Source organism: Notamacropus eugenii, chromosome 2 (genome assembly GCF_028372415.1).
Source record: "Notamacropus eugenii isolate mMacEug1 chromosome 2, mMacEug1.pri_v2, whole genome shotgun sequence".
Classification (NCBI taxonomy): domain Eukaryota; kingdom Metazoa; phylum Chordata; class Mammalia; order Diprotodontia; family Macropodidae; genus Notamacropus; species Notamacropus eugenii.
The window spans coordinates 139,137,599-139,162,071 of NC_092873.1; the positions used below are offsets into that span (position 1 = coordinate 139,137,599).

General features: G+C 37.6%; 1 protein-coding gene across 1 annotated transcript in view; it reads right to left on the minus strand.

The window, feature by feature from the left end:
• COL9A1 (collagen type IX alpha 1 chain) overlaps window positions 1-19,948 on the minus strand; it is a 127,530-nt gene extending 107,582 nt beyond the window's left edge. Inside the window, exons 1-5 of the mRNA XM_072638059.1 lie at window positions 19,935-19,948; window positions 19,506-19,579; window positions 17,824-17,901; window positions 17,556-17,688; window positions 8,319-8,715 (exon numbers count right to left, since the gene is read on the minus strand). Coding sequence (XP_072494160.1) covers window positions 8,319-8,715; window positions 17,556-17,688; window positions 17,824-17,901; window positions 19,506-19,579; window positions 19,935-19,948 — 696 coding nt within the window. The remainder of the gene's footprint in view (window positions 1-8,318; window positions 8,716-17,555; window positions 17,689-17,823; window positions 17,902-19,505; window positions 19,580-19,934) is intronic.
• Between the last annotated feature and the right edge of the window lie 4,525 nt (window positions 19,949-24,473).

A 24,473-nucleotide genomic window follows, 5' to 3' on the forward strand; every position in this document is an offset into this window, starting at 1 on the left:
CATGCTTTGCCCCTCTCTTAAGAGAAGTGATGGACAATAGATGAAAATAAGATATACTTTGTCAGATGGTGTCAATGTGTTGTTTTATTTTCCTTAACTCTATTTCTTTATTATGAGGAAGAATTCTTCAAGGGATGGGGATATGAAGAGGGATATTTGAAAATATCAGTGAGTGAGCAGAACCAGGAGAACCATTGGACATGGTATCAGCAACATCATGCAATGATCATCTATGAACAACTTAGTTCTCAGAAATACAATGAGCCAAGACAATTCCATAGGATTCATGATGGAAAATGGCATCCACATCCAGAGAAAGATCTGATGGAATCTGAATGCAGATTGAAGCATAATATTTTAACTTTATTTTTTTCATGTTTCTTTTCTTTTGGTCTGCTTCTTCTTTCATAACATAGCTAATACTGAAATATGCTTTACATGATTGCACATACATAGATAACCTATATGAAACTACTTACCATCTTAGTAAGGGGGTAGTGAGGGAAGGAGGGAGAAAATTTGGAATTCAAATTTTTTTTTAAAGTGAAAATGAATGTAAAATTTACATGTAATTGGAAAAAATAAAATATTATTTCAAAATGAAATTTATTAATGTAAAAAAGCAACAATTTTTAAAAGGGGGCTTTTGTTGTTGTTTAGAATGTATTGGAGGAAAGTCAGTGTTGCATGGTGGATATCTTAGTCTCAGTATCAGAGTATCAGATACTGGTCTTAGTAGCAGAAAGGTCTAGGTTCAAGTCTCTGATGTGTGTGTGTGTGTGTGTGTGTGTGTGTGTGTGTGTGTGTGTGTGTGTGTGTGTGTGTAGTATATACGACCCTGAGTAAGTCACTTAACTTCTTCATACTCTCAGATAACTCATTTGCAAAGAAAGTGTCAATCTGGATAGGAAAGGGAATTTCCTCACCAGGAGTTCCCTGTGCCAATAAAATCACAGCTCTGGTTCTCAAAAAAAAATTTTTTTAACTTTAAAAGAGAATATTGGAAAAAGGAAAGACTATAAGCATGGAGAACAGTTAGGAAGCTGCCTCAATAATTTAGGTGAGAGGTATCCAAGGTCTAACATCTGATGGTGTCAATGTTACTGGACAGGACAAAATGGATCAGAGAGATGTTGACAAGGAATAATGACCATTATGCCTGCTGCTTTCATTTCTGCTTCACCACTCTTTTCCTTAGTCTCTAACAATATGGTGATTTGTTCGCTGAACAAACATGGAATATAAACTCATAAAGGGCATGTGCTTTTTTTCTTTTTTTTTAACTTTCTTTCCCTGGGACCTAGTATAGTGCCAAGAATAATGTTGTCTTGATAAACGCTTGTGGAATCGGATTGAACTTTATTCATCTCTGCGTGCAGAGCTAAAATTCTACTGAAACTACTTTGCTGGAAATCAATGAACTCCTTGTTACTCAATCCAATAACCTTTTCTCTTTCTTCATTCTTCTGGATATCTCTGGTGCATTCGAAACTGTCAAATGCCTGATCATGGAAACTCTCTCTTCCCTTCGATATGCTCTTCTGGTTCTCTTTTCCTTCAGTTGCTATTTCTAACTCTTTTAAATACATCTTTTCCTTCTCTTACCCACTAACTATGGGAATTTCTAAAGACTTAATATATGACTTTTTATTCTTTTTTTTTTCTCAACACTTCCTTCACTGGACAACACATCCATTTTCAAATATCACTTCCATATCAATGCTTCCCAGATCTGTAATTCCAATCTACTTTTTCCCCTAAATTTTACTCCAATTTTTCTAACAGTCTCTTATATGTTTCTATTTGGTTATTTCAATGATACCTCAAATTCAATATATCTAAAATGTAGCACGTCCTTTCCTCATGAAAATCAAGTACACCTTCCCACTTTCCTGTTTTGTCAGTGGGAAATCATTGTCTCAAATGTAAAACGTGAAAACTTGCAGTCATCAATGACATCCCTCTAAATGGTTTTCCTTAGCTAATCTACTTCCATGTCATTGATTTTTCCACCAAAAGTCTCTCATATCTAACCCTTCTTCCTCATTCCCATTGTCACTATCATAGTTCAGACCTCACATTATCTCATGATGCAATCGTTGCAGCTCTCCTCCAGCTGGCCTTTTCTCTATCCCTTCTACACTGCACACTGCTGCTTTAAACATCGGCTTTAATTACAACCTGGCTCTACACATACAAGCTGTGAGACCCTGAACAAATAACAGAGCTCTCTCAGTCTCAGCTTCCTTATTGCTAAACAAGGGAAATTGCACTAACTGCAACACAGATATGCTGTGAAAATCAAATTATTGAGAAGCAGCATGTCACTGGACTTACAGTCAGGAGGACTTGGCTTAAATTCCCACCTCAGACACTACAAGTTATGAGACCCTGCTAACCTCTCTGTGCTTCAGTTTCATTATCTGCAAAATGGGCAGAGGACTGGATCCATGCCTTCTAAGGTCCCCTCCAACTCTAAGTCTATGAAATGAGATACCATCTATAAAGCATTATGCAAGCTGTGAACTTTCATAAACATATCATCTATTTTCATGTTTTTCCACTGCCAAAAAAGACCTCCAATACTATTCTCTTTCCTGCTAGAAGTCTAAACTCCCGTTGGTTTTTAAGGCCCTCCATAATATGCCTTTATTCTACATATCTAATTTACTATCTTATTATTTTCTAGCATGCACTCTCTGCTCTTCAAGCCAGTCCTCTCATGCTCCATTCTCATTCTTGCTTCTTTTTCCCACACTCATGTTGTTCACCTTACTTGCAGTGCCTCCTTTTTTCCCTGCTACCACTCTTTCAACTTCCTGCTCTGATTCTCCTTTTTCCATGAAGTCTTCTCCAACTTTTCCTGTTGCCCTCACTGAATGCCAACTTATCTAAACTCCAGCAACATTTTATAGTCTATACTATAGAGTGTAGGGCAGCTAGGTGATGTGGTGGATAAAGTCAGGAAGACCCAAGTTCAAATCCAGCTTTAGACACTTATTAGCTGTGTGACCCTGGGCAAATCACTTAATCCTATTATCCCCAGGTACTCATCTGTAAAATCTGGAGAAGGAAATGTCAAACCACTCCCGTATCTTTGCCAAGGAAATCCCAAATGGGGACGTGAAGAGTCAGACATGACTGAAATAACCCAACAGTAAGAACTATAGTATAATCCAATCCCCAGCCCTATGTCTACTGACTGAAATCCAACCCATTCTTCAAGGGCCAACTCAAATGCCTTGTTCCCTTTTCATTTTCTACCGTACAGCACTTTGTTTCTACTTTTGCTATATAATTAGCAACTTCTTATTTATGAAATATTAGAGTACATATTTTACCACCCCTAAGAGATTATAAGATCCTTGAGAATGGAGATTTTTACTTATCTTTATCTCTTTCACAGCATCAAGCAAAGTTCATTGCATTTAATATGCATTATCTATAATATGTATCATATGATATATATACATATATATTACATACATAATGTTCTTTCAGTAATGTCAACATTACCTCAAAATCAGTGTTTTTAAAACCTTGCATATCATTTCCCCATAAAAAGCAGTTCTTTATTCGAACTTTCCTGTTCCTTCAGTGGTATCACTATTATTTCAGATGCCAAAACATGAAGATGTGGAGTCATTTATGACTTTTCCATCTAACTGATTTCTCATATCCAGGCAATTTCCAGGTCCTATTGATATTTTCTCCAAGAAGTCCCTCATATATGACCCTTCTTTTCCATCTGTCACCATAGTAATCCAGGTATCCCATTATCTCATTGTACAAACTAGCAATTGCCTTCTAATTGGCCTATCTCACTCCATAATAATAATATTACATTAATAACTTGATTTTTGAAATGATGTCTTGTCTTGCTTCCTAATTGCTTTATGTACATTGGTCTTATCTCTCCAACTACCTTGGAAATTCTTTGATTCATTCATTCATTCAATAAACATTTATTAGCTACCTACTGTGTACCAGGCACTGTGCTAAGTTCCACAGAGCATGGCTTATGTCTTTTGACTTCTTGTGTCTCCTTACAGTGCCTAATACTTGCTGAGCACAATAAAAATACTTATTGATTGACTGACTGAAATCCACCAGGCTCAAACAATCACATACTGTCTTGTATACTATGGTCCAGGCTGAACTTTGTGACTGTGGGAGTGTGCATTTGACCCTGTTGTACAACAGCTGGTCTAGAAAGCCTGCAGTGAGACATCTTGCCAGCAAGAACAGCAAGGTGCTACAAGGCTGGCTGCCATCAGATTTCTGACATCTCTATTTGAGGTGTAATAATTCATTACTTGAGGAAATGCTTTCTCAAGTATCTACAAGCCAGAGCAGAAATGTGGCGGCTACAAATTGCTTCCTGTCCATCACAGAACATAGATATTTCACACTATCCTTCACACTCATCATAATTCTTCTTGGGAAACAAGCTATTTGAAGAGTTCCATTACTGCAGCTCCTGATAACTTATTTTCTTTACAGAAGTTCAGAGAAGGCATTTCAGAATCTCTGTACCACACCAACTGATTCTAGAAATGTGAGTTTTGTGTTTTGGCATTCAACTTTACAGTTCAAATGCAGATTGATATAAATGACCCAATTATTAATTCACACATCCTAGCTTAAAATGAACTGTTATTAAAAAGAATTCTGAAATATCTTCTTATAAGATTGATACTCTTCAGTCTAAGTTCACTGGGGATTAAAATAGTGGTATTACATGATTATTTGAGTAGAAGTTATTTAGTAATCATTACTATTTTACTTTTATGACCACAAATCTCCTGACTCAAATATTGTTAAAAATCCCTTTGTCACCATAGGATCCTAGGATCATAGATTTAGGGTTGGAAAGGACTTTAAAGATCCCCTAGTCCAGGGATGGGGAACCTTGGCCTTGAGGTCCCATGTGGACTTCTAGGACTTTGGGTGCAGCCTTTTGACTGAGTCCAAGTTTTACAGAACAAATCTTTTTATTAGAGGAATTTGTTCTGTGAAGTTTGGATTCAATCAAAGGGACACACTTGAGGACCTAGAGGGCTACATGTGGTCTTGAGGCCACAGATTCCCCACCCATGACCTCGTCTACCTCCTTCATTTTATGGATAAGCAAACATGATTTGCCTATTTTGTGCAAGACCTAATTCTTCAAAATTTTAAACACTGTATTTTTTCTGCCTTTCCTGAAATCATGTGATTCTATGATATCATCTCTAATTACTACCTTCCTCAGCCTTTCCCACATGGCCAAGTGATTTTTTTATAAGACTTTGTATTTGTCCTATGCAAGACTTGCTTGACTTAGCCTAGCAGCAAATTGACTCAGCAGACAAGACGTTATGTCCTACAAGTCTTCATCCACCAGGTATGACACACCCAGAAGTTAATTTGGTTGGAAGAATATTTTTTGGCAATGACTTAAAACTTGAGCCCAAAGGATCAGGGTGGTGGTGGTCAGTGTGTCTCTAATTTCAAATGTTGCGCTTCACTTTTCTATACCTATTCAGTAAATATCCATTGGTAAAAGCTTTTGCGGGGGTGGGGGGGAGGATAAAGGATGTATATAGTATCTCTCCAGCTAGATTGTAAACTCCTCTTGACCAAGTTCTATTTCTTCACTTTCTTTTAGAATTGAACTCAGGTCTTCCTGACTCCAGGCATGATGTTCTATGTACCACACCACCTACCTGCCTTACACTCTCTGGGTACAAACTACAAAATATTGCAGGAGTTTAGATAAGTTGGCATTCAGTGAAGTCAGCAAGAGAAGTTAGAAAAGACTTCTCTAAAAGAAGAATTAGAGCTGGAGGTCGATGGTCCACACTATATTGACATGTCTAGGGTAGGCATTCAATAAACTGTTATAAAAATCAAAGGATGTTAGAGCTAGAAGAAACCTTGGGAGGAGCTAAAGCCCATAACTCTGCACACCAGGGACTTTGCATACTCATCTTCATTCTGAATTTTTTACCTGTCACCTCCTCCTTCTACCTTTTCCTGAGACAACTATAATCAAATCATCACTACCATACACTTTGGAAAGTCTTTATTAATGGTCTGCTCTATTGTTTAACTCACCGTCTTTGAGACTTCCAACACTAAAACTCCCTCCCTGGGCCACTGTTCCCTTTCATGTGTTGTCCACTCCATTAGAATATAAACTTCTTAAAGGCAAAGACTGTCTCCTTTTTGTATTCATATCACCAAAGTTTAGCCCCATGCTTGGCTATATAGTTAGAGCTTAATAATGCTTTTCATTCATTTCATTCATCCATTTTACAGATGAGTAAATCAAATTCTAGAGATTTACTCAGAATATTACCAAAGTAGTCAGAAGTACATGAGAAATGTGATACCAACTTTCCTGACTTTTAGTCCAGAGCTTTTTTCACCACACCATGCTGTTTTCCTGCTGAATGAATGCATGCATGCATGGAAGGAAGAAAGAATGAATAAATAAATGAAAGAGTAAATATGTTATGCTTTGGAAACTTTAAAGAAAAAATGTTAATGAACTAAGGCAACAGACAGGCACATACATACAAAAATGCATATTTGCCAAAGATATTTGGAAAATATTTTTGTCAAACTAATTTTTTAAGATTATCAAATATCAAGGGAACTAATGAAAAGAAATGCTAGGGAAGGTGGCCTAGCCCTACCAGATCTCAGATTGTATTATAAAGCAGCAATCATCAAAACTACTTGGTACTGGCTAAAAAATAGAGGGGCAGATCAGTGGAAGAGGTTAGGTACTCAAGACACAGTAGTCAATACAAATAGCAACCTACTGTTTGATAAACCTAAGGACCCCAGCTTCTGGAATAAGAATTCACTGTCTGACAAAAATTGCTGGAAAAACTAGATAACAGTGTAGCAGAGACTAGGCATAGACCAAGGCCTGACACTGTACACAAGAATAAAGTCCAAATGGATACATGATCTAGATATAAAGACTGATACTATAAGCAAATTAGGGGAGCAAGGAATAGTGTATTTGTCAGATTTATAGAGAATGGAGAAATTTTTGACTAAACAAGAGATGGAGAACATTATGAAGTATAAAATGATAATTTTGATTACGTTAAATTGAAAGATTTTTGCACAAACTCAATGCAAACAAGATTAGGAGGGAAGCAGAAAACTGGGAAAGGATTTTTGCAATTACTGCCTGTGATAAAGGCCTCATTTCTAAAATATATAGAGAACTGAGACAAATGTACAAGAATACAAGTCATTCCCCAATTGATAAATGGTCAAAGGATATGAACAAGAAACTTTCAGAGGAAGAAATTAAAGCTATCTATAGTCAAATGAAAAAATGCTCTAAATCACTATTGATTAGAGAGATGAAAATCAGCATAACTCTGAGGTACCACATCATGACTATCAGATTGACTAACATGACAAAGCAGGAAGATGATAAATGCTAGAGAAGATGCAAGAGAGTTGGAACACTAATTCATTGTTGGTGGAACTGTGAGCTAATGCAACCACTCTGGAGAGCAATTTGGAACTATGCCCAAAGGGCTACAAAAAAATGTGCATAACCTTTGACCTAGCAATATTGCTTCTAGGACTGTATCCCAAAGAGATCATAAAAATGGGAAAGGGTCCTACATGTACAAAAATATTTAAAGCAGCACTCTTTGTGATGGCCAAGAACTGGAAATCAAGGGGATGCCCATCAATTGGGGAATGGCTAAACAAGTTGTGGTATATGAATGTAATGGAATACTATCTCCCTATAAGAAATGATGAACAGGAAGACTTCAGAAAGGCCTGGAAGGACCTATATGATCTGATGCTGAGTGAAAGGAGCAGAACCAGGAGAATTTTGCACACAGCAATAACCACAGTGTGTGAGGAATTTTTCTGGTAGACTTAGCCCTTTCACAACAATCCAAAAACCTAAAAAATTCCCAATGGACTCTTGAGGCAAAATACTTTCCACATCCAGAGAAATAACTATAGAACTGGATCACAGAATGAAGCAGACCATTTTCTCTTGTGTCATGTTTTGTTTTGTTTTCATGGTTTCTCCCCATCATTTAATTCTTCTATGCAACATGACTAAGGTGAAAATGTAATTAATAAGAACGTATGTGTAGAAACTATATAAGATTGCATGCTGTCTCGGGGAGGGAGGGGGGAAGGAAGGGTAAGGTGGAGAAGGGAGAGGGAAAAAAATCCAAGATATATGGAAGTGATTGTAGAAAAATGAAAACAAATTAACTAATTTTAAAAGATAGAAAAAATTTTTTAAAGATTCTCAAATATATGATTTTTGTACTCACTGGAACAGAAACTTGAGGATTATCTGTGAGCTTTCCTAGAACAGCAAAGCCATCCACATCAATCTTGCCCCTTGGTTTTATGGGTAAGGATTCAATCCTTTTGCAGTCAATAAAGAGGGTGACGCTCCTCCTTTCCACGCCAATCATAATTTTATGCCACTGGGAATCAAACAAAGCAGGAGTATTTGAAAAAGCTGCAGTTTGGAGGCTGCCATCCACGCCTTTATAGGAAAATGCAAGGGACTGCGTTTGACCATTAATCTTCATGCCAACTTGCTCTTTCCCCAAGGAATCCTGTATCTGCCAGATGCTCCAGTTCTTTTTCAGAGTGCTTCCAGTCATCCGAAAAGTTGTTAAAAAGGAGTATTCTTCAGGTAGTCCATTGGGATACAGATGTCTGGGTGGAACCATAAAAGGTAAACATGAAGCTTATTTTGAGTTCCATAAGTCCTTTTTAGGTTTTTCAGTAGTTCCCCAGATTCCAGGCTTACAGAAAGACTGTAGTTTGAGAATCCTACCCTTCACTATTTGGCCTTTCATAACCTTCAATAAAGGCCTTCCCAGAGACCCAAGCATGCTTCTATTTTAATTCTCAGTTTTGGAGAATGTGTAAAAGCCAACACTCTCTTAGCCAAAGATGGCTAGGAGTTACCAACCTCAAAAATTCCAACAATGTCACCATTTATTTTAGCCAAAGAGCTACTGTTATTCAGCCTCTGTAACAGTGACCAGACTATATACTTCTACAAAGCTCTCAGCAACTTTGGGTTCAGCTAGTGAAAGATAACTAAGAATTTAAATCATTTCCACTAGTTTAGGAAGCTGATCCATTAGGAAAAACTACCAAAATTTTAATCAAATGAATATGTGTTAAAGAATTTCAAAGTACTAATAATTTCAAAGTAATTTTGGTTTAGTTTAGATTTACTTGGAGAGAGATGTATAGATACATATGTACACATGTGTCTATATATTCATACATATATGTGTGTATGTGTGTTATACGTATACATTTACAATTATCCCCTCTACATCATAGGGGTTAGGGGTACAGAGCCCTGCAATCTAGAAAATCTACATAAATTTGTGGCCCTCCCATCATACCAGAGAAGAAGTCTGAATTATTATGGTATCAAAAGATAAAATATGTTGATATTATACAATACCATACATATATTTTATGCATTTCTGAGTTTCTAAACTTTTTCTGTGTCATCTATTGGCATTCACATGTTGTCTGCTGCTTCCACAAAACTTCTCAAAAATTTCCATTTCATTTCTTATGCCCACCCACGATATATGGAAACTATGATAGGGAAAGTCCCAGTATGGAAAGGATAACTGTATACAATCTTCATAACACCATGTCCCTAACTTTCTTACATATTTACTTTTGGAATAGAAAAATTAATAAAACATTTGTCTGTTGCAAATCCTACCCCTCACTTTGGACTTTGTTTCTACTCTGCAAAAGTACATTTACTCTGCTTCCAGGTCTCTCTTAGGATTGTGCTTCATCCTTATCAGAGCAGAAAAAGAGTTAAATAAATTGCTACTATCTAAGAGAAGGGATCCAAGTAGTAAATGCCCTATTCATATAAGTAGTGAGTGAGAGAGGCAAGTGTGAATCAGCATTCACCCTCTATCTCCTCTCAATTGCATCTCATTTTCTCCCTATTTATCTATTCCCATTACTAGCCCTACACAAACCTTCTCCAGCTTCCCAGGTGCTACAGAAGCACCCTCCAGACCACACCCTTAAGGGAAAACACATAGTGACCTGGGGCTACACCAACTTCCTGATGATTCTTCTACAAAATCAAAGCTGCTTAAATCCTCAAACTTGAATTTAAAAAGGAAGGAAATGCTAAATTTCTTACTAATCTGGCAGCAATGAAAGGCTAAAAATGAAATGTGCTGCTTCTGGAGGTAGTCACTTGTCCCTCATTTGAAGTTTTCAAAGACAGAATGACCTCCACAGGTATGTGGTGGAGAGGGATAATTCTTGTTCTGATTTGACTTGGACTAGATGGTTTCTGAAGTCCCTTCCAGTTTAGGTACTCTGTGATTTTATGAAATGGTATTGCAATCACTTTTCCTCTAAGATACAGTCTTTCTTTCTTTAAGCATCTAAGAAAGACTAAGGAACAAGAACTCTTAGGAGAATTAAATTGCAACTAACTCTGTTATTGTCCGCTGTAAAACTGAGGGATGAGCTATTGCCCTGTAGCAAATCTCAATGATCAGTGATCATTGCAGAGTTTTGAATGTTCTCCAGAGTTTAAAAACTCAAATGATCTCCCTTTGCCTTCCCCCATCTCTAATGATCCTTTTTTCAAGTGAAAGTCTCAGGGACAGCAGGGAGGAATTATGTGAGAAAATAAACATTTGATTTGTTGTAATAATATTTCAATTACTCAAACAAATATAGTAAGAACTTATTATAATGAATTGGGCCTTATTAACTTAGTACATTGCAATCATTTATTGTGGAAATAGAAAGCTTCTGTTTTCGAAATCGTTATGAATTTTTGTCAATTTCCTAGTTTCATAGGCTGTCCATCTTAATCATTTAAGTTGCCAAAATGACCCAGTCTTCTGGAATTTTTTAATCATAAGATATAAGAAGACATTTTAGAAGACGTAGTCAAACTTTGTTTTACAAGTGAGGTAACTGGAGCCAAGAGTTGTAAAGTGGTTTGCCCAAGGTCATAGGAAAAGTTAGTTTAGAATTTGAATCTTCTTGTTCACAGTAAAAGGCTCATTCCACCTCACTATGATGACTTCTTACTGCTACTGAGTCACATGACTTACATGCAGGTACCACTAGGTGCCAGAATGTCGAGGCATGCCTTCCCGCTTCCTATCAGTTCACTAACAAATCAGGTAAAAAAAAAAAAATCCTAATGGAATATATAATGAAGTAGAAGATAAGAGGCTAACATAGAAAGAACAACTCTAGAGTTGAAAAAAATCTCAGAGACCATCTAGTCTAACCTCTGTTTTAGAGATAAGGAAACTTATGCCCTAGGAATTTTCAATGATTTGTCCAAGGTTACAAAAATAGTGAGAAGCAAAATTTGAACCCATACCAAGAGAATTTGAAGCAAAGAATAGAGAAGTTTTAGCTACCTTGCCAGAGTGACTAATTTATTTTATCATACCTTTGTTTTCATAATGGTTCAGCTAAGTAGGACTACAATCTCCAGTAAGTCCTCTGATGTTTTGTAGGATTTAGCAAATAACAGAACACTTGACCTTCTCCTGGGATTTTTGTTGGGCTATTGGGTTTCTACCCTGGTTCCTTTTATAGCAATTATTTTTTATAATATTTGTAGATTCATGTTTCTAGTATGGTATTCATCTTTTTATACATATACTTAGGAACTAATTACTGATGTTTACTACTATTATTCTTCTTATTTCAGCATACTTTTCAATTCCACTTAATCATTCACTGAGCTCTTACTCTCTGTTTCACATCATTTATCCTGTACATTTTCAAAACACATTTTGAACCCAAAGAAGAATAAAACCTTTATTCCAGAATTTTTGACTTTGGCTGTTTTTTTCTCTCTCTTTTTTATTTTGGTTTTAATTAAAGTATCTGCCAATTGATATTGAGATGTATTATATAATTTATTATTTCAGAAAATCATGAAGTTTAATAATAATAACATTTATGTGGCACTTAAAGATTTGCAGCATGTTTTATAAATATTACTTCATTTTATTCCCACAACAACCTTGGGAGGTAGGTGCTATTATGATCCCCATTTTACAGATGAGGACACTGAGAAAAAAAGAAGTTAAGTGATTTGCCCAGGGTCACTCAGCTAGTGAGTATCTAAGGAAGGATTGAATTCAGGTCTTCCTGACTCCAGGGAAGCTAGATAGCACAATGAATAGAGTCCTGCAGTCAGAAAGACTCCCCTTTCTGAATTAAAATCTGGCCTCAGACTTTTTCTAGCTGGGTGACCATGGGAAAGTCACTCAACCTTGTTTGCCTCAGTTTCCTTATCTATAAAATGAGCTGGAAAATGGCAAACCACTTGTGTATGTTTTCTAAGAAAACTTCAAATGGTGTCATGAAGAATTGGGCACGACTGAAATATCCGAACAACAACAAAAACTTCCTTACTCCAGGTCCAGCACTCTCTCCACTATCCCACTTAGCTGCTTTTAGATTATAAATAGGATTATAAGTAGCAAAGTTGTCCCAACCCTAAATCTTGTGCCTTTGTACATGTTGCTAAAAGAATCTCTTTCTTTACCATTCAAATATGAATAATAATAATAATGGAGATGTTGCTGTGGCAATTAGCTGAGAAAGTTAAACTGATAAATTTATCTTCTTTCTCTTCCTTTAAGCAATATCGCATTAGTGGTCAATGTTCCAGGAGAGACTCTAAGGCTATTATGTAAGATGGCAAGCTTCTACTAAAGGAAGTTCTCAGTCTAGGAATAGTCCTGGAAGTAAGGTCAGAAATTATTTAGGATGGGCCATGTGAAATGATAACCAGCTACTAAACACACACACACACACACACACACACACACACACACACACACACACACACACACACACACACACACAGTGTTATAATGGCAAGAATGCCATGCCCTCCCAGAACCTCCATGTAAGGAGGACACCTAATTCAGTTGTGTCATTTCCCACCAGGCTGTTATCTGGGCTCCTGCATCATGCTCACTGTACTGGATACTGTCATTTCTTTCCCCTCCATTTAGGCTTCCTGTTTTCATGTGTTATCTTCCCTTATTAGAATGCAAGCTCTTGCTTGTGCTTTATTTCCCAGCCCTTAGCACAGTATCTGACACATTCCTGTTGTCATTGTTCAGCCTGTCCCACCCTTTGTGACCCAGTTTGGGGTTTTCTTGGCAAGGAGTGGTTTATTATTTCCTTCCTCAGCTCATTTTACAGATGAGGAAACTGTGGCAAACAGGGTGAAGTGACTTGTTTGGGATTACATAGCTACTAAGAGTATGAAGTTGTATTTAAAATCACATCTTCAAGATTTTGCCCAAGGTCACTCAGCTAGTGAGTATCTAAGGAAGGATTGAATTCAGGTCTTCCTTACTCTATCCACTGTACTACCAGCATTCTATCCACTGTACTACCTAACTGCCTAGCATATAGTAAACACTTAATAAATGCTCATTGATTGACTCAGAAGATGGGTATGAATCCTGGATCTGCTACTTAATATCTGTATCATCTTGGGAGGCAAGTCTCCTATTAATGGGTTTCAGTTTCAGCTATAAAATTAGGTTTTCAGGGATGTGTTAGAGCCACCTTAAACCTGAAAGCCAACCATTAAATTTTTAATGTGAGCATTGACATGTTGGAAATTTGCAAATGCTACAAATCATATCTTCTTGTATTGTTTTGTTGATTTCTGGACTTAAGAAATGATAAAGAAAATGTTAATAATGCAAATCAAATCTGAAAGTGTGTCATCAGTATATCTTGGTTTGTTTCTGGAAAGTTGGTAATTAAACATTTACCACTTCTGACTTTATTACATGATCTCTAAGGTTCCTTCCTACTCTAAATCCCATGAGACTATTAAAGCCAATGTGTTAGAAAATTGAAAATGGAGAATAAAAAAAAGATTTTCAAAATCACACCAAATTGGTCACATTGGTCAATTGGAAAATACTGCTTTTTCAGGAGTATTTTCATCTATTACACAAAAAACAAAGTATACCCAAGTATTAGTCGGTAAGGCCCCTTGCTGTTACCCCACTTTGTAAAAGCTCTCTCCTCCATCATACTTAAGGTTTAAATATGAGGGGTTTGCCAGTGTGGGACCACAAGCAATCACCTTTCTTAATTTTCCAACTTCACTATTATTAAGATGGAAGATCTTTTTAGCTAGTTTGGCTGATGGAGTATGCTTTAAGAACTCTGTCTCTGATGAGGTCAGCTAAGGTATAGCCTCAACATGGACTCACTGAACAATGTCTGGCTATTGAATCATTGGGGAGGGGAGAAAATGACCATGAGCAATCATCCTTTCCAATAATTTAATATAGCAAATGATATAAATAAAGAAAATAGAGGGAAAAGTCTAAAAGCAAACTTCATTTAAGAAAATATAATTAAATCTGGGATTCTTATGTATATTTCATTATTTTTATCTTTTTTGGAGGGGGAGGAGGATCCTGACCTTTGAGTCCATTGCACTCCTATCTACTCTGTCACTCAAGTTTCATTAATACTATCATATTGCACATCTTGGTCCAGACTACACTTCTATTCCAGAAGTATCTATTAAATACCTACTATATGCTTGCCAATGTACTTGAAAGTAAGTGGCAAATTTTTACATGATAAAAATTATGGCATAGAAAATTAAAAATATGATCATAGATTTAGAGCTGGAAGGGACCCTAGGAATTTGAACCTAGACTCTATGTTTTCTCCTGTGCCACATTTATGCATAGAATCATATATTTGGAGCTGAAAGGGTATTTCATCTTGTCTCACCCTTTCACATCATAAAGAAAGAAGAGTTAAGTGACTTTCCTACAGACGCAATGGTAGTAGGCATTAGAGGCAGAATCTGAAACTAGACCCTCTGACTCTAGAGTTAACATTTTTCCATTACTTTTAATATAAAATGTGGGAAAATTTTGTAATATTTATGTCACTGAAAGACTATATTAAATCATACAGATCATATAAATAGATAAGCATCACCAAATTATGCTTGAATAAATTTAATAGCATTCAATCTCACTGGCTTAGGGGAACTTCACAAATTGCATTATTGCAAAGATGCTGTCCAGATAAATAAATAAATTTGACAGCATTCAGAGTTGAAAAGCATTTCATTCCATAATGATTTAATTTTTTTATTATGTTACCATCTGTACCAAATTACTTAGAGTGAGAATCGTTGGGATTTAAGCAAAAAAAAAGTCCTTGGTCCTTGACACATCTGTTGATGATCTTAGCTAGCAAAGAAGTTGAGTTCATGTGAAAAAAAATTAATTTAATTGTCAGGGGAAGTGAGAGAACTGAAATGCTTGACTAGAAATAAATTATAGACAGAGAATGATGAATAAGGCACTTAGAAATGTTTTTTCTTAGCACATAGTTGAAAGCTGGGAAGGGAAGAAGAGGAAAGTATTAAAGTCACATTACATCCTTGGGCCCCAATTTCTGTCCTGCACTTCCACAAGGGAGCTCCTAATGTCTCTTTCTTTGAACAAAGAGAGATCTCTTTCTGCATGCTGACTCTGCCACTGTCTATCCGTATGAATGTAAGAAAGTCACCTAACTTTCCTGGCTTTGAGTCTCCTCATATGTAAAAGGAGATCATAATATTCAAACTACTAAAAAAAATTTGAACTACTATGCCATAAGGTTGTTGAGAAGAAAGCATTTTGTAAATCATAAAATGCTATAAAAATATCAGATATCATATTGCTAACATGGTTCCATGAGCCTAATATTCTGCATCACAGAAGCTGCCTTTGGAAGAAAACATACATTCTCTGTATGACCAGAGCTGTCTCTTCCCAGAGTTAAAGAAGTCAACTTGACTTGGAAGCAAACTGAATAGAGTATATGAGCATTACTCAACCCCAAGATCCCTTACCTCATGGATCTGGAAGAGAATTAGAGAAAGAACGTTATAAGTAGAAAGATTTTTTTTTTAGAAAATTTTTTCTTATTACCTTTCTTGTGTTCTATCAACAATTCTCTCCTAATTTGATCATCGTATTTGCTCCCATACATAATCTACTTTACCCCTGAATTTTTTTTAACAAACTGGCTATAGAGGGAGGGTATACAGGTGGTTGCATTTGGAGGAAGAAAATCTAGCACGTATGAGACAGCCCGTAAAAATTGCTTAACGATGAATCTGGGCATTTACAATAACGCGTGATTGACAAAGACTGGTGACTAGGGCTTGGGTTCTTTAATTATCAAGCTGAAAAACCAGTCACCACTAATAACTGGTGGTAGTTTTAGCACAAATTATTTCATTGAGAAGAGATAAAAGACAGAAGAGGTCTTAAAAGTGTTTTTTTTAGCCTAAAGTAATTATTTCCATATTTGAGAATAAAGATGAAGCAAAGAGAAAAATTCTGTTGATGTATCTATCATCATTCCCTTTAAATTTCTGTTTTTCCAGGCACAAAAAAATTTCTTACGTAAATTGATAGGTTGAAAAACATAAAAATAAAAAAAACAAGCCAAGAGTAGAAATTCAAATTTTTCCAAAATTATTACAATTAACATTCAATGAGCTTTCACAGTGTTCTTCAGCTGGCTACAAAGTTTCAGTCATATCTAACAAAGTCCTTTGCACGTTAAGCTGCCACATGATTATAAATTACAGATTGCAGTTAAAATGTGACAAAACCTATACCTCATTTTAAAACTGAAATGATACATCAAATGTTAGTTAATTTTAGAAAAAGCTCAAATCACTAACAATTGGAAACTCATTTTATAACAATGGTGCTATCAACAACTTACAGCTACATAAGAGCACATCTGTTACAAATAATTCAAAAGATAAAAGGCCTGCTTCTAGGTAAAAAGGCCCTTATATTAATGAAGAATTATTTTTCATTACTGCTGCTCTCGTTACTGTTGCCCAAGTTGCTTCTGTTTGCTTGCAGTTACAGGGACTTCTAAAAGAACAAGGCGAGTGCTGTATTTCAGCACTAGGCTGTTTGAACAGCACCTCTGTAACCCCTTCTATCCACTCGGTGGCGCTTAGTTGAATGAATGCTTAACCTTCAGTATTCTGCACAGTGGGTCCTTTCAGTCAAAACCAGACAAAATTATAGAACAGAGCTCAAGGGAATAAGCAGACTTCCTGTACTGATTCTATAATAATCTCACTGATTTTTTCCCCCGGAAAAGAAAGTAATGATATACATTCTGAAAACAGAGAAGAGCTATACATACACAGATTCAAATCCAAAAGAACCACATATATTAACATACTCATGGATTTGTGGATGGATAATGACATAAATTTATATGTAGATTTTACATAGAAGTAGGCATATTTATTGCCTAAAGAAGGAAGAGCTAGATCTCCTGCTGTATTCAATTAGAGTAATAGCATATAGAAATATAGACTATTATAACTAGTGGTAACTTTTGAAGTTGTCCAATATAGCTAAAAGTATGTGGTTTGGTGTCGGTAAAAAGCAAAACACCACAAACAAAATAGACAAAAATGTTACCTGGTTGGGATCCTGAAGTCTACATTATTTCCCAATTTATAAGCCACTTGTAATGATGTTGAGCCTGTAACCTTCTGGATAGCTCCTCTAGATGCTGCTTTATCTACCTGGAACTGAGAAATTAAGTCAAATCCTATAGAAAAGAAAGAAAAAATTATTAGTCATATTCATTTTATTCTGTTCCATCACTTTCATGAATCAGAAATGCAAGTAAATAAATTCTAGAAAGCCAGTATCAATATTTTCAGTAAGATTGGTGTTCACTTGCCTGGTAAATCATCCTGGCCAATCCTTACTGGTGGACAAAGGTCATTCTCAGGATTAGGAGTCAAGGAGATAGGAAACCCTAGAGGAAGAAAAGATGATTGTTCTAATTCATCTTCCACAAGTGAACCTACATCATGATTAAGAGCTAATAAATTATTTACAATAAAATTCCTTAACTGAAAGTTGGCTTATAATTATTGAAGGTTGTAGCAGAGATTTGGACAAGAGGTTGATCTGATTGACCTCTTCTAACCAAAGAGTCTATTATTATAATTTACTTTCAACATAAGATGGAATGATTCTAATTTTAAAATTCTCCATTTACTCCTGCCCTGGAGGAGGTGAAGGAATGAACAGGAGGAGGCTTCTTAAATAACTTTACTAAGCACAGTACTTGGCATATAGAAAGGCTTTAATAAATTTTTTTCATTCATTCATTCATTTTGAAACACAGCTACACTAACATGTACTGAATGGTACAGTGTCAGGAGCCTGGTTGGAAGCCTTCTGGTGGTTTAGATTTTTTTTAAAGTCTATTCATTAAGTCCAAGAAAACCACAAATGGCCCAAGGCCAATTCAAGTAGCTCCTAGATGGTGAAGTTCTTTGCAGCCTCACCTTCTTTTACAATCTCCTTTTCTCACAATGGCATTAAGAAAGGGATCAAGTACACTCCACCACTATTTTTGATTTGGAGGATTCATATATTTTAATGGATTGATGCTGGGGGATTAAAATACCTGGATCTGCTAATGAAATGCTCTCTCTTTAATATGGGAGGAGGTGATAATGAGACGTGGAAAATAGAGGAAATAATAGAGATGTGGAAAAACAGACTTACTTGAAAATGACAAAACAGGAAAGTTAAACATTTACCTAAATGAGGTGTGAAAGTATAGCAGGTATCCAAGTTAAAAGCTACTGAAGGTAGGAGGTAGGAGAATGAAACCCATTTTTTCTCAAATGCTAGAAGGTTCTTGGGCTTTTCCTGAACATCCGTAGGGGGTGCCCTGGACTCCCAGAAGACCACACTCCATCAAACCCTTTTCTGTTTTCCTCAAGTAGCTACGTGTCATCCAATAAGTGATCAGGGTGATTCCAAAGCAGGTCTGAGTTTTCTCATTCTCTCTCTGAGCCCATCTAAATAGTTGCTTTACCTTTTGGCAAAATGTTATTACAGCCAGGGTTTCAGGTCTAAACTCAGTATGACTACAGCGGAATCAGCCACCTGGCACCCACTCGCCCTGAAAGCAGGATCACAAGGGAAAGTTGTGAAGGAAACTGCTGTTTCTCTCATTCCTCAAATAAGAGAGACAATCTCCTATAGTGCTTAGAGCCCTGGACTCAGCACCAGGAAAATCAGGCTTTGAATTCTTCCTCAGACACTCACTAGTTGTGCTCCCCATGTAATTTATCCTCTCCCAGTCTCAGTTTCCTCATCTTCAAAATAAGGATTAGAGAAACTATAGCACTTTCTTCACAGGATCAACTGAGATAATGAATGAAGAGGACTTTGCAAACCTGAAAGCATTGTATAAAGTCAGTTGCTATCTTCATCATCCCCATCCTTCTTCACTCACTCCCAACTAGATGAAAGGTACAAGTAACACCTTGAACAACATGTTTTCTGCATACATCCTAATCCCCTATTTCCCATACCTGCCAGAAGAATGAACGCACTTACTTCGGTAACGCTGGACAGTTGCAGATACCCAAAGTCCCAGGAAACACCATATGAAGAAGAAAAATGGAATTTTCCTATAAAAGAGAAGTGGGGTGGAAGAGAGAGACTAAAGCAGAATTATCTCATAGTCTGGGACTTGAAGACATGTTTGATGAAATGGAGATTGTTGCCTAGCAGAAGAAATTAGTCCAATTCCATCATGGTTTATTTATTTCATTGTTACTTTGGAACTTCATACTGATCTTCATATTTGTGACTTTACTGAGTTTATCCCCTCATGTACACGTACACACACACACACACACACACACATCTTTCCATGCTTCCTTGCCAAAAGCATAGAATCTCAATTCTGAAGTGTTCCCAGACCAAAAAGCACCAATGTTTTCCCCTAGCATTGGATTCCCCTCTAAAGAGGGTCATTCTTACCAGCTGCTCTCCATTTTTCCAGTTGTCTTCCTTCTGCCAACTGGCCCCCCTTAAAAGGGGGCTACAGTGGGATCTGGATTATTCTGGTACCCCTTGAATGCCCCTCCAGGACTGAGAAGTCCAGGGTGCTGTCTCAGCTCTTCTTGCCCTTACAGGAGCTGAAAGAAAAAGGAGTGAACTAGAGGCAACTAGTGGCACTTTAATTCTGAGGAAGGAAAAAGGGGTGGAGAATGGTTTGCTTTGTGGACCCTGGTCAAGCTAGGGGTGGATTCTAAAAGGTAATGAAGTTATAAAGAGGGAGGAGCAAGTAGAGGAAAAGTTTCTGCAAAATGATTCAATATTCAAGAAAAGTTGGTTCTGGAAAAGTCACCCAGAATTCACTAGGAAAGTTGTTGCAGAATTATAACCATAATATTTGGAAGACTGAAAAATGGTGGTGGCTTAGAATTTTGGAAAAAAATATGTTCAAGTAAATCATCCATTCCTCCTTTGGCTGTGAGATTGCTAGAGGTGCAATCCCAGATCCAGACTGCTCCCACATCCAATTAATACATTTGCCTCAAGGAATCAATTTGACTACAAGTTAAAGTGAACTTCTTAGAAACCAGGTTTACCAGCAGAATGTAAACACACAAGTAAGTCCAACAAAACACTAGATAGGCAAATACCTCTCACGGTCTCACCTATCCCCATAAGGTAGTTTAACTTGGGCTCAACCCTAGGACTATGGGTTTGATCTAAGGAAGGTTGTAGTACCTTTATTCCTGAACTAATTCATCCCAAATTACCTTCTAGGGAGCAGAGGACATTAGAAGATCTTGTCAGTTCAGAGATCTATCCAAGTTAGGGGTAGTACATAAAATGCTAGACTTGGAATTAGTGAGACCTTGTTTTGAATCCTACCTCTAACATAATCTGTGTGACCATCAAAAAAATCTCTTAATATCTGTAAGCTTCAGTTTTTTCATCTATAATATGGGGGAAATAAGGCCTGGAGTGCCTATCTCATAAGGTTGTTGTTAGAATCTAATAAGATAATGTATACAAGGTGATTTGAAAACTTTGAAGTGTGGTTTAAATGCTAATTATTATTACCGATAGATGAGGGAGTTCTGTTTTAGCTTGAGCAAAACTTGGAGAAAGTTTTTTCCTCCTTTTCTTTGTAGTTATAAAATAAACTGATTTGTTGCAACCTGTCAATGCTATAATAAAGAGGAAAAGAAACCCATTCATAGAGGCTATCTCCTTTGCTCTGAGTCTAGCTTGCATTCCACTGTGTCTTCCACATGAATATCAGAGCTACTTCATCAATGAACCTTTAGTAAACTGAGGAGTTGATCAGACATCAGATAAGCTTAGAAGGTTTAACTAAAATGATCATAATGCTGTAAACTATTTTTATATTTTATATAATATAATAGAACATATATGTAACATAATTTAAACTATTGTTTATATATTCTTAGAGATTTCTTAGGACATTTAATAAATATTATTTATAAGGAGAATGAGTGATTACTATCCAAAATCCCATGCCATCTGTGATTTCTAAGTTGTCAGCCTATAAAAGACCATTCTAATTGGAACTAGGGGCTGGTTAATTCTGGAAGCTAGCTCAATAATTAACCCTACCTATTAAACACCATCTCTTGTATGACTGGTTTGTCCCTGCAGTTTTCCATTTAATACCTATAATTCTAGGCTATTCTACTAGGATTCTACTAGGCACAATCCTCTTTCTTATGCGACCTCCCCAGTGTATACTTGTTCTCTCCTGATTCATCCTTACCCTACCCAATTCGCCTGTCTGATTCAATACTAACAGCTCTCTGATCTCCTCATGTTCATCTTCATTCTCTGGTCCCTCAATTCTTGCCTCTTTCTTCCATTCATCACCCTCATTCTGCCTTCACTTCCCTCCAAACACAATTGATCCAATGGTCAGCAAGTTCAATGTTTCATTATCCTTCATCCATTAAATTCCATTCATTCTTGAACATCCTGCTGTCTCAGCCCTGGTTAGCCCCAATATCCATCATCTCTGTTCATCCCCCTGAGCTGCTGATCACAGCTGGAGAAAAGTACAGAACTGCTGGTGGATCTCCTACAAATTCACTAACCTTAAATGAGTCCTCCCTACTGAACAGCAATTTTTTTACCCTTCTTAGCAATTCCCTATTACACTGTCTGCAACAGTTATTTCAAAAATTTTCCTCAAGCCTCCATCTCTCCAGTGACTCCCTCGCCTTCAGTAGACATTTCACCTCCCACTTTATTCTAAACACAGTATGTGTGGGAAAGTGCTAAGTGGAGTTGGAGTTAGAGGATCTGGATTGAAATCCTGGCTTGGCTATCTAAGCTGTGTGATCCTAGGCAAGTCACTTAAACACTCTGAGCCTATTTGTTCTATAAAATGAGGAGCTTGGAAAAGTCATCTCAAAGGCCCCTTCCAATTCTACTGAAGCAGACAGAGGTGACATGACTTGCCTAGGGTCACACAACTGATAAGTGTCTGAGGCTGGGTTTGAACTCAGGTCTTCCTGACTGTGGGCACAGAGCTCTATCCTCTGTGCCACTTAGCTGGGGTGTAGGGTGTGTTCAGAGAGAACCAGTACCTTGGTGTGATGGCTACAGAGCCTTTTTGGGCTCTTTCCGCCTTGGTGTTCACCTGTTCCACCCAGCTCTCACCTGTGGCTCCAAGAAGCTGCAGTATGCACAGCAGCCAACCCCGGTAAACCGTTTCAGTAGATGGGCCAATCCAGGTCGAGGGTAACCAAGGGGTCTCAAACCCATTGGTGAGGTAGGGGGGTGTCTACCCCAAACATGTGAAGACTTCCTCTGGTGGAATGGATGGATGAGAACAATTTGTTGCAATAGCCATGAAGGCAGCTGAAGCAGGAGATATGGAGTGCTTAGAGCTTGGTTAGACACGGAAGACATCAAGGTCATCCACTGCAGCCTGAGCCATCACCAGCCATTTTGACTCTTGTCCTGCCACTGGACCATGATGGCTCTGGAGGAGAGAGTGAGGCTGACAACTTCGTGAAACTCTGCTTCGCTAAAATCAAGTTTACACAGGAATCAAAAGACATCACCCATACCATTTTGCTATTATGCCTCAAAGTCCTGTGGCGACAGACAAGTGATGAAGTAGCAGGTGTGGATACACTGGGAGCTGTAGTCACAACCCTGCACAGAGGCAGCCCAGGCCATAGGGTCATTTCTCACTGGAAGCAGCAGTGGGACTTGGCAGCCCCTTGGATGTCTGAGCAGCCTTTTAAGGATCGCATTGCTCACCTCCTGGTGTGAGGAATGGGGCTGGAAAAGGTGCTCTTAACATCGTCTGCTTATCCAACCCTGGCCTGATTACCACAGCAGGTGAGGAATCTCCATATGTGGTCAAAACACAAAAAAATATACAAAATGTACAAGAACATCTGCAAAAATGATTCCACTCAATATCGGCACATGGAACGTGCACACTTATAGACAACACAAGATCCAGCAGACCTGAAAGACAAACTGCTCTTGTTGCAAGAGAACTCAACAGGTATTGCATCCAAATAGCAGCCCTGAGTGAAACAAGGCTGGCAAATGAAGGCCAGCTTACTGAAGTTGGAGCTGGATACATCTTTTTCTGGAGTGAGCACAGTGAAGGGGAGTGCCGTGAAGCTGGCGTGGGTTTTGCAATCAAAACTAATCTAGTCAGCAAGCTGGTATTCCTGCCAAAAGGAGTGAATGACAGGTTCATGACAAGGCGATTGCCACTCGTAGGAAAACTGAATTGCTTCCATTTGAACTGTCTTAGGAAGATTCTCAGGATCACCTGGCAGGAGAAGGTACCAGACACTGAAGTCTTGCTCAAGCTGAACTGCCAAGCATTCAAACTATGCTTCAGAGAACGCAACTCCGATGGGCTGGCCACATTGTTCGAAGGCAAAATGTACACTTGCCAAAAAGACTATTTTGTGGAGAACTCACATGGAGCAGGTGATCACATGGCAGTTAGAAGAAGCAGTACAAGGACACTCTCAAGGTCTCTCTCAAGAACTTTGGATTTGACTGTGCAACATGGGAGACACTGGCACAGGACTGCTCAGCATGGCATGCCCACATCAGAAAGGGTGCTGTGCTCTGTGAGCAAAGCAGAACTGAGACAGCACAAAGTAAACATAGGATGCTCTGGTGTATCCACCCCAAATATTCACATGGACTATCTGTGCCCAACCTGTGGTAGAGCATTTTGAGCTTGTATTGGTCTGATCAACCACAGTTGGACACATTGAAGCTTTATCATGGTGATGTCATTTTGGTCCTCTTTGAAAATGAAGGACAACAACCAAAATCCAATTTTACTTCTATTAATCTATAATCTCTTAGTTCCTCCCAACCACACTTACTAAACCTGAAATATTTCAGTGATCTGTGATCACATTGAGGAGACTGATGATACAGACCAAAAAATCCATTTGGGACTTCTTATCCTGTATAATTCTTGTTCATGTCCTCCACTAGTCCTCCCAATGGGGGTCCATCCAA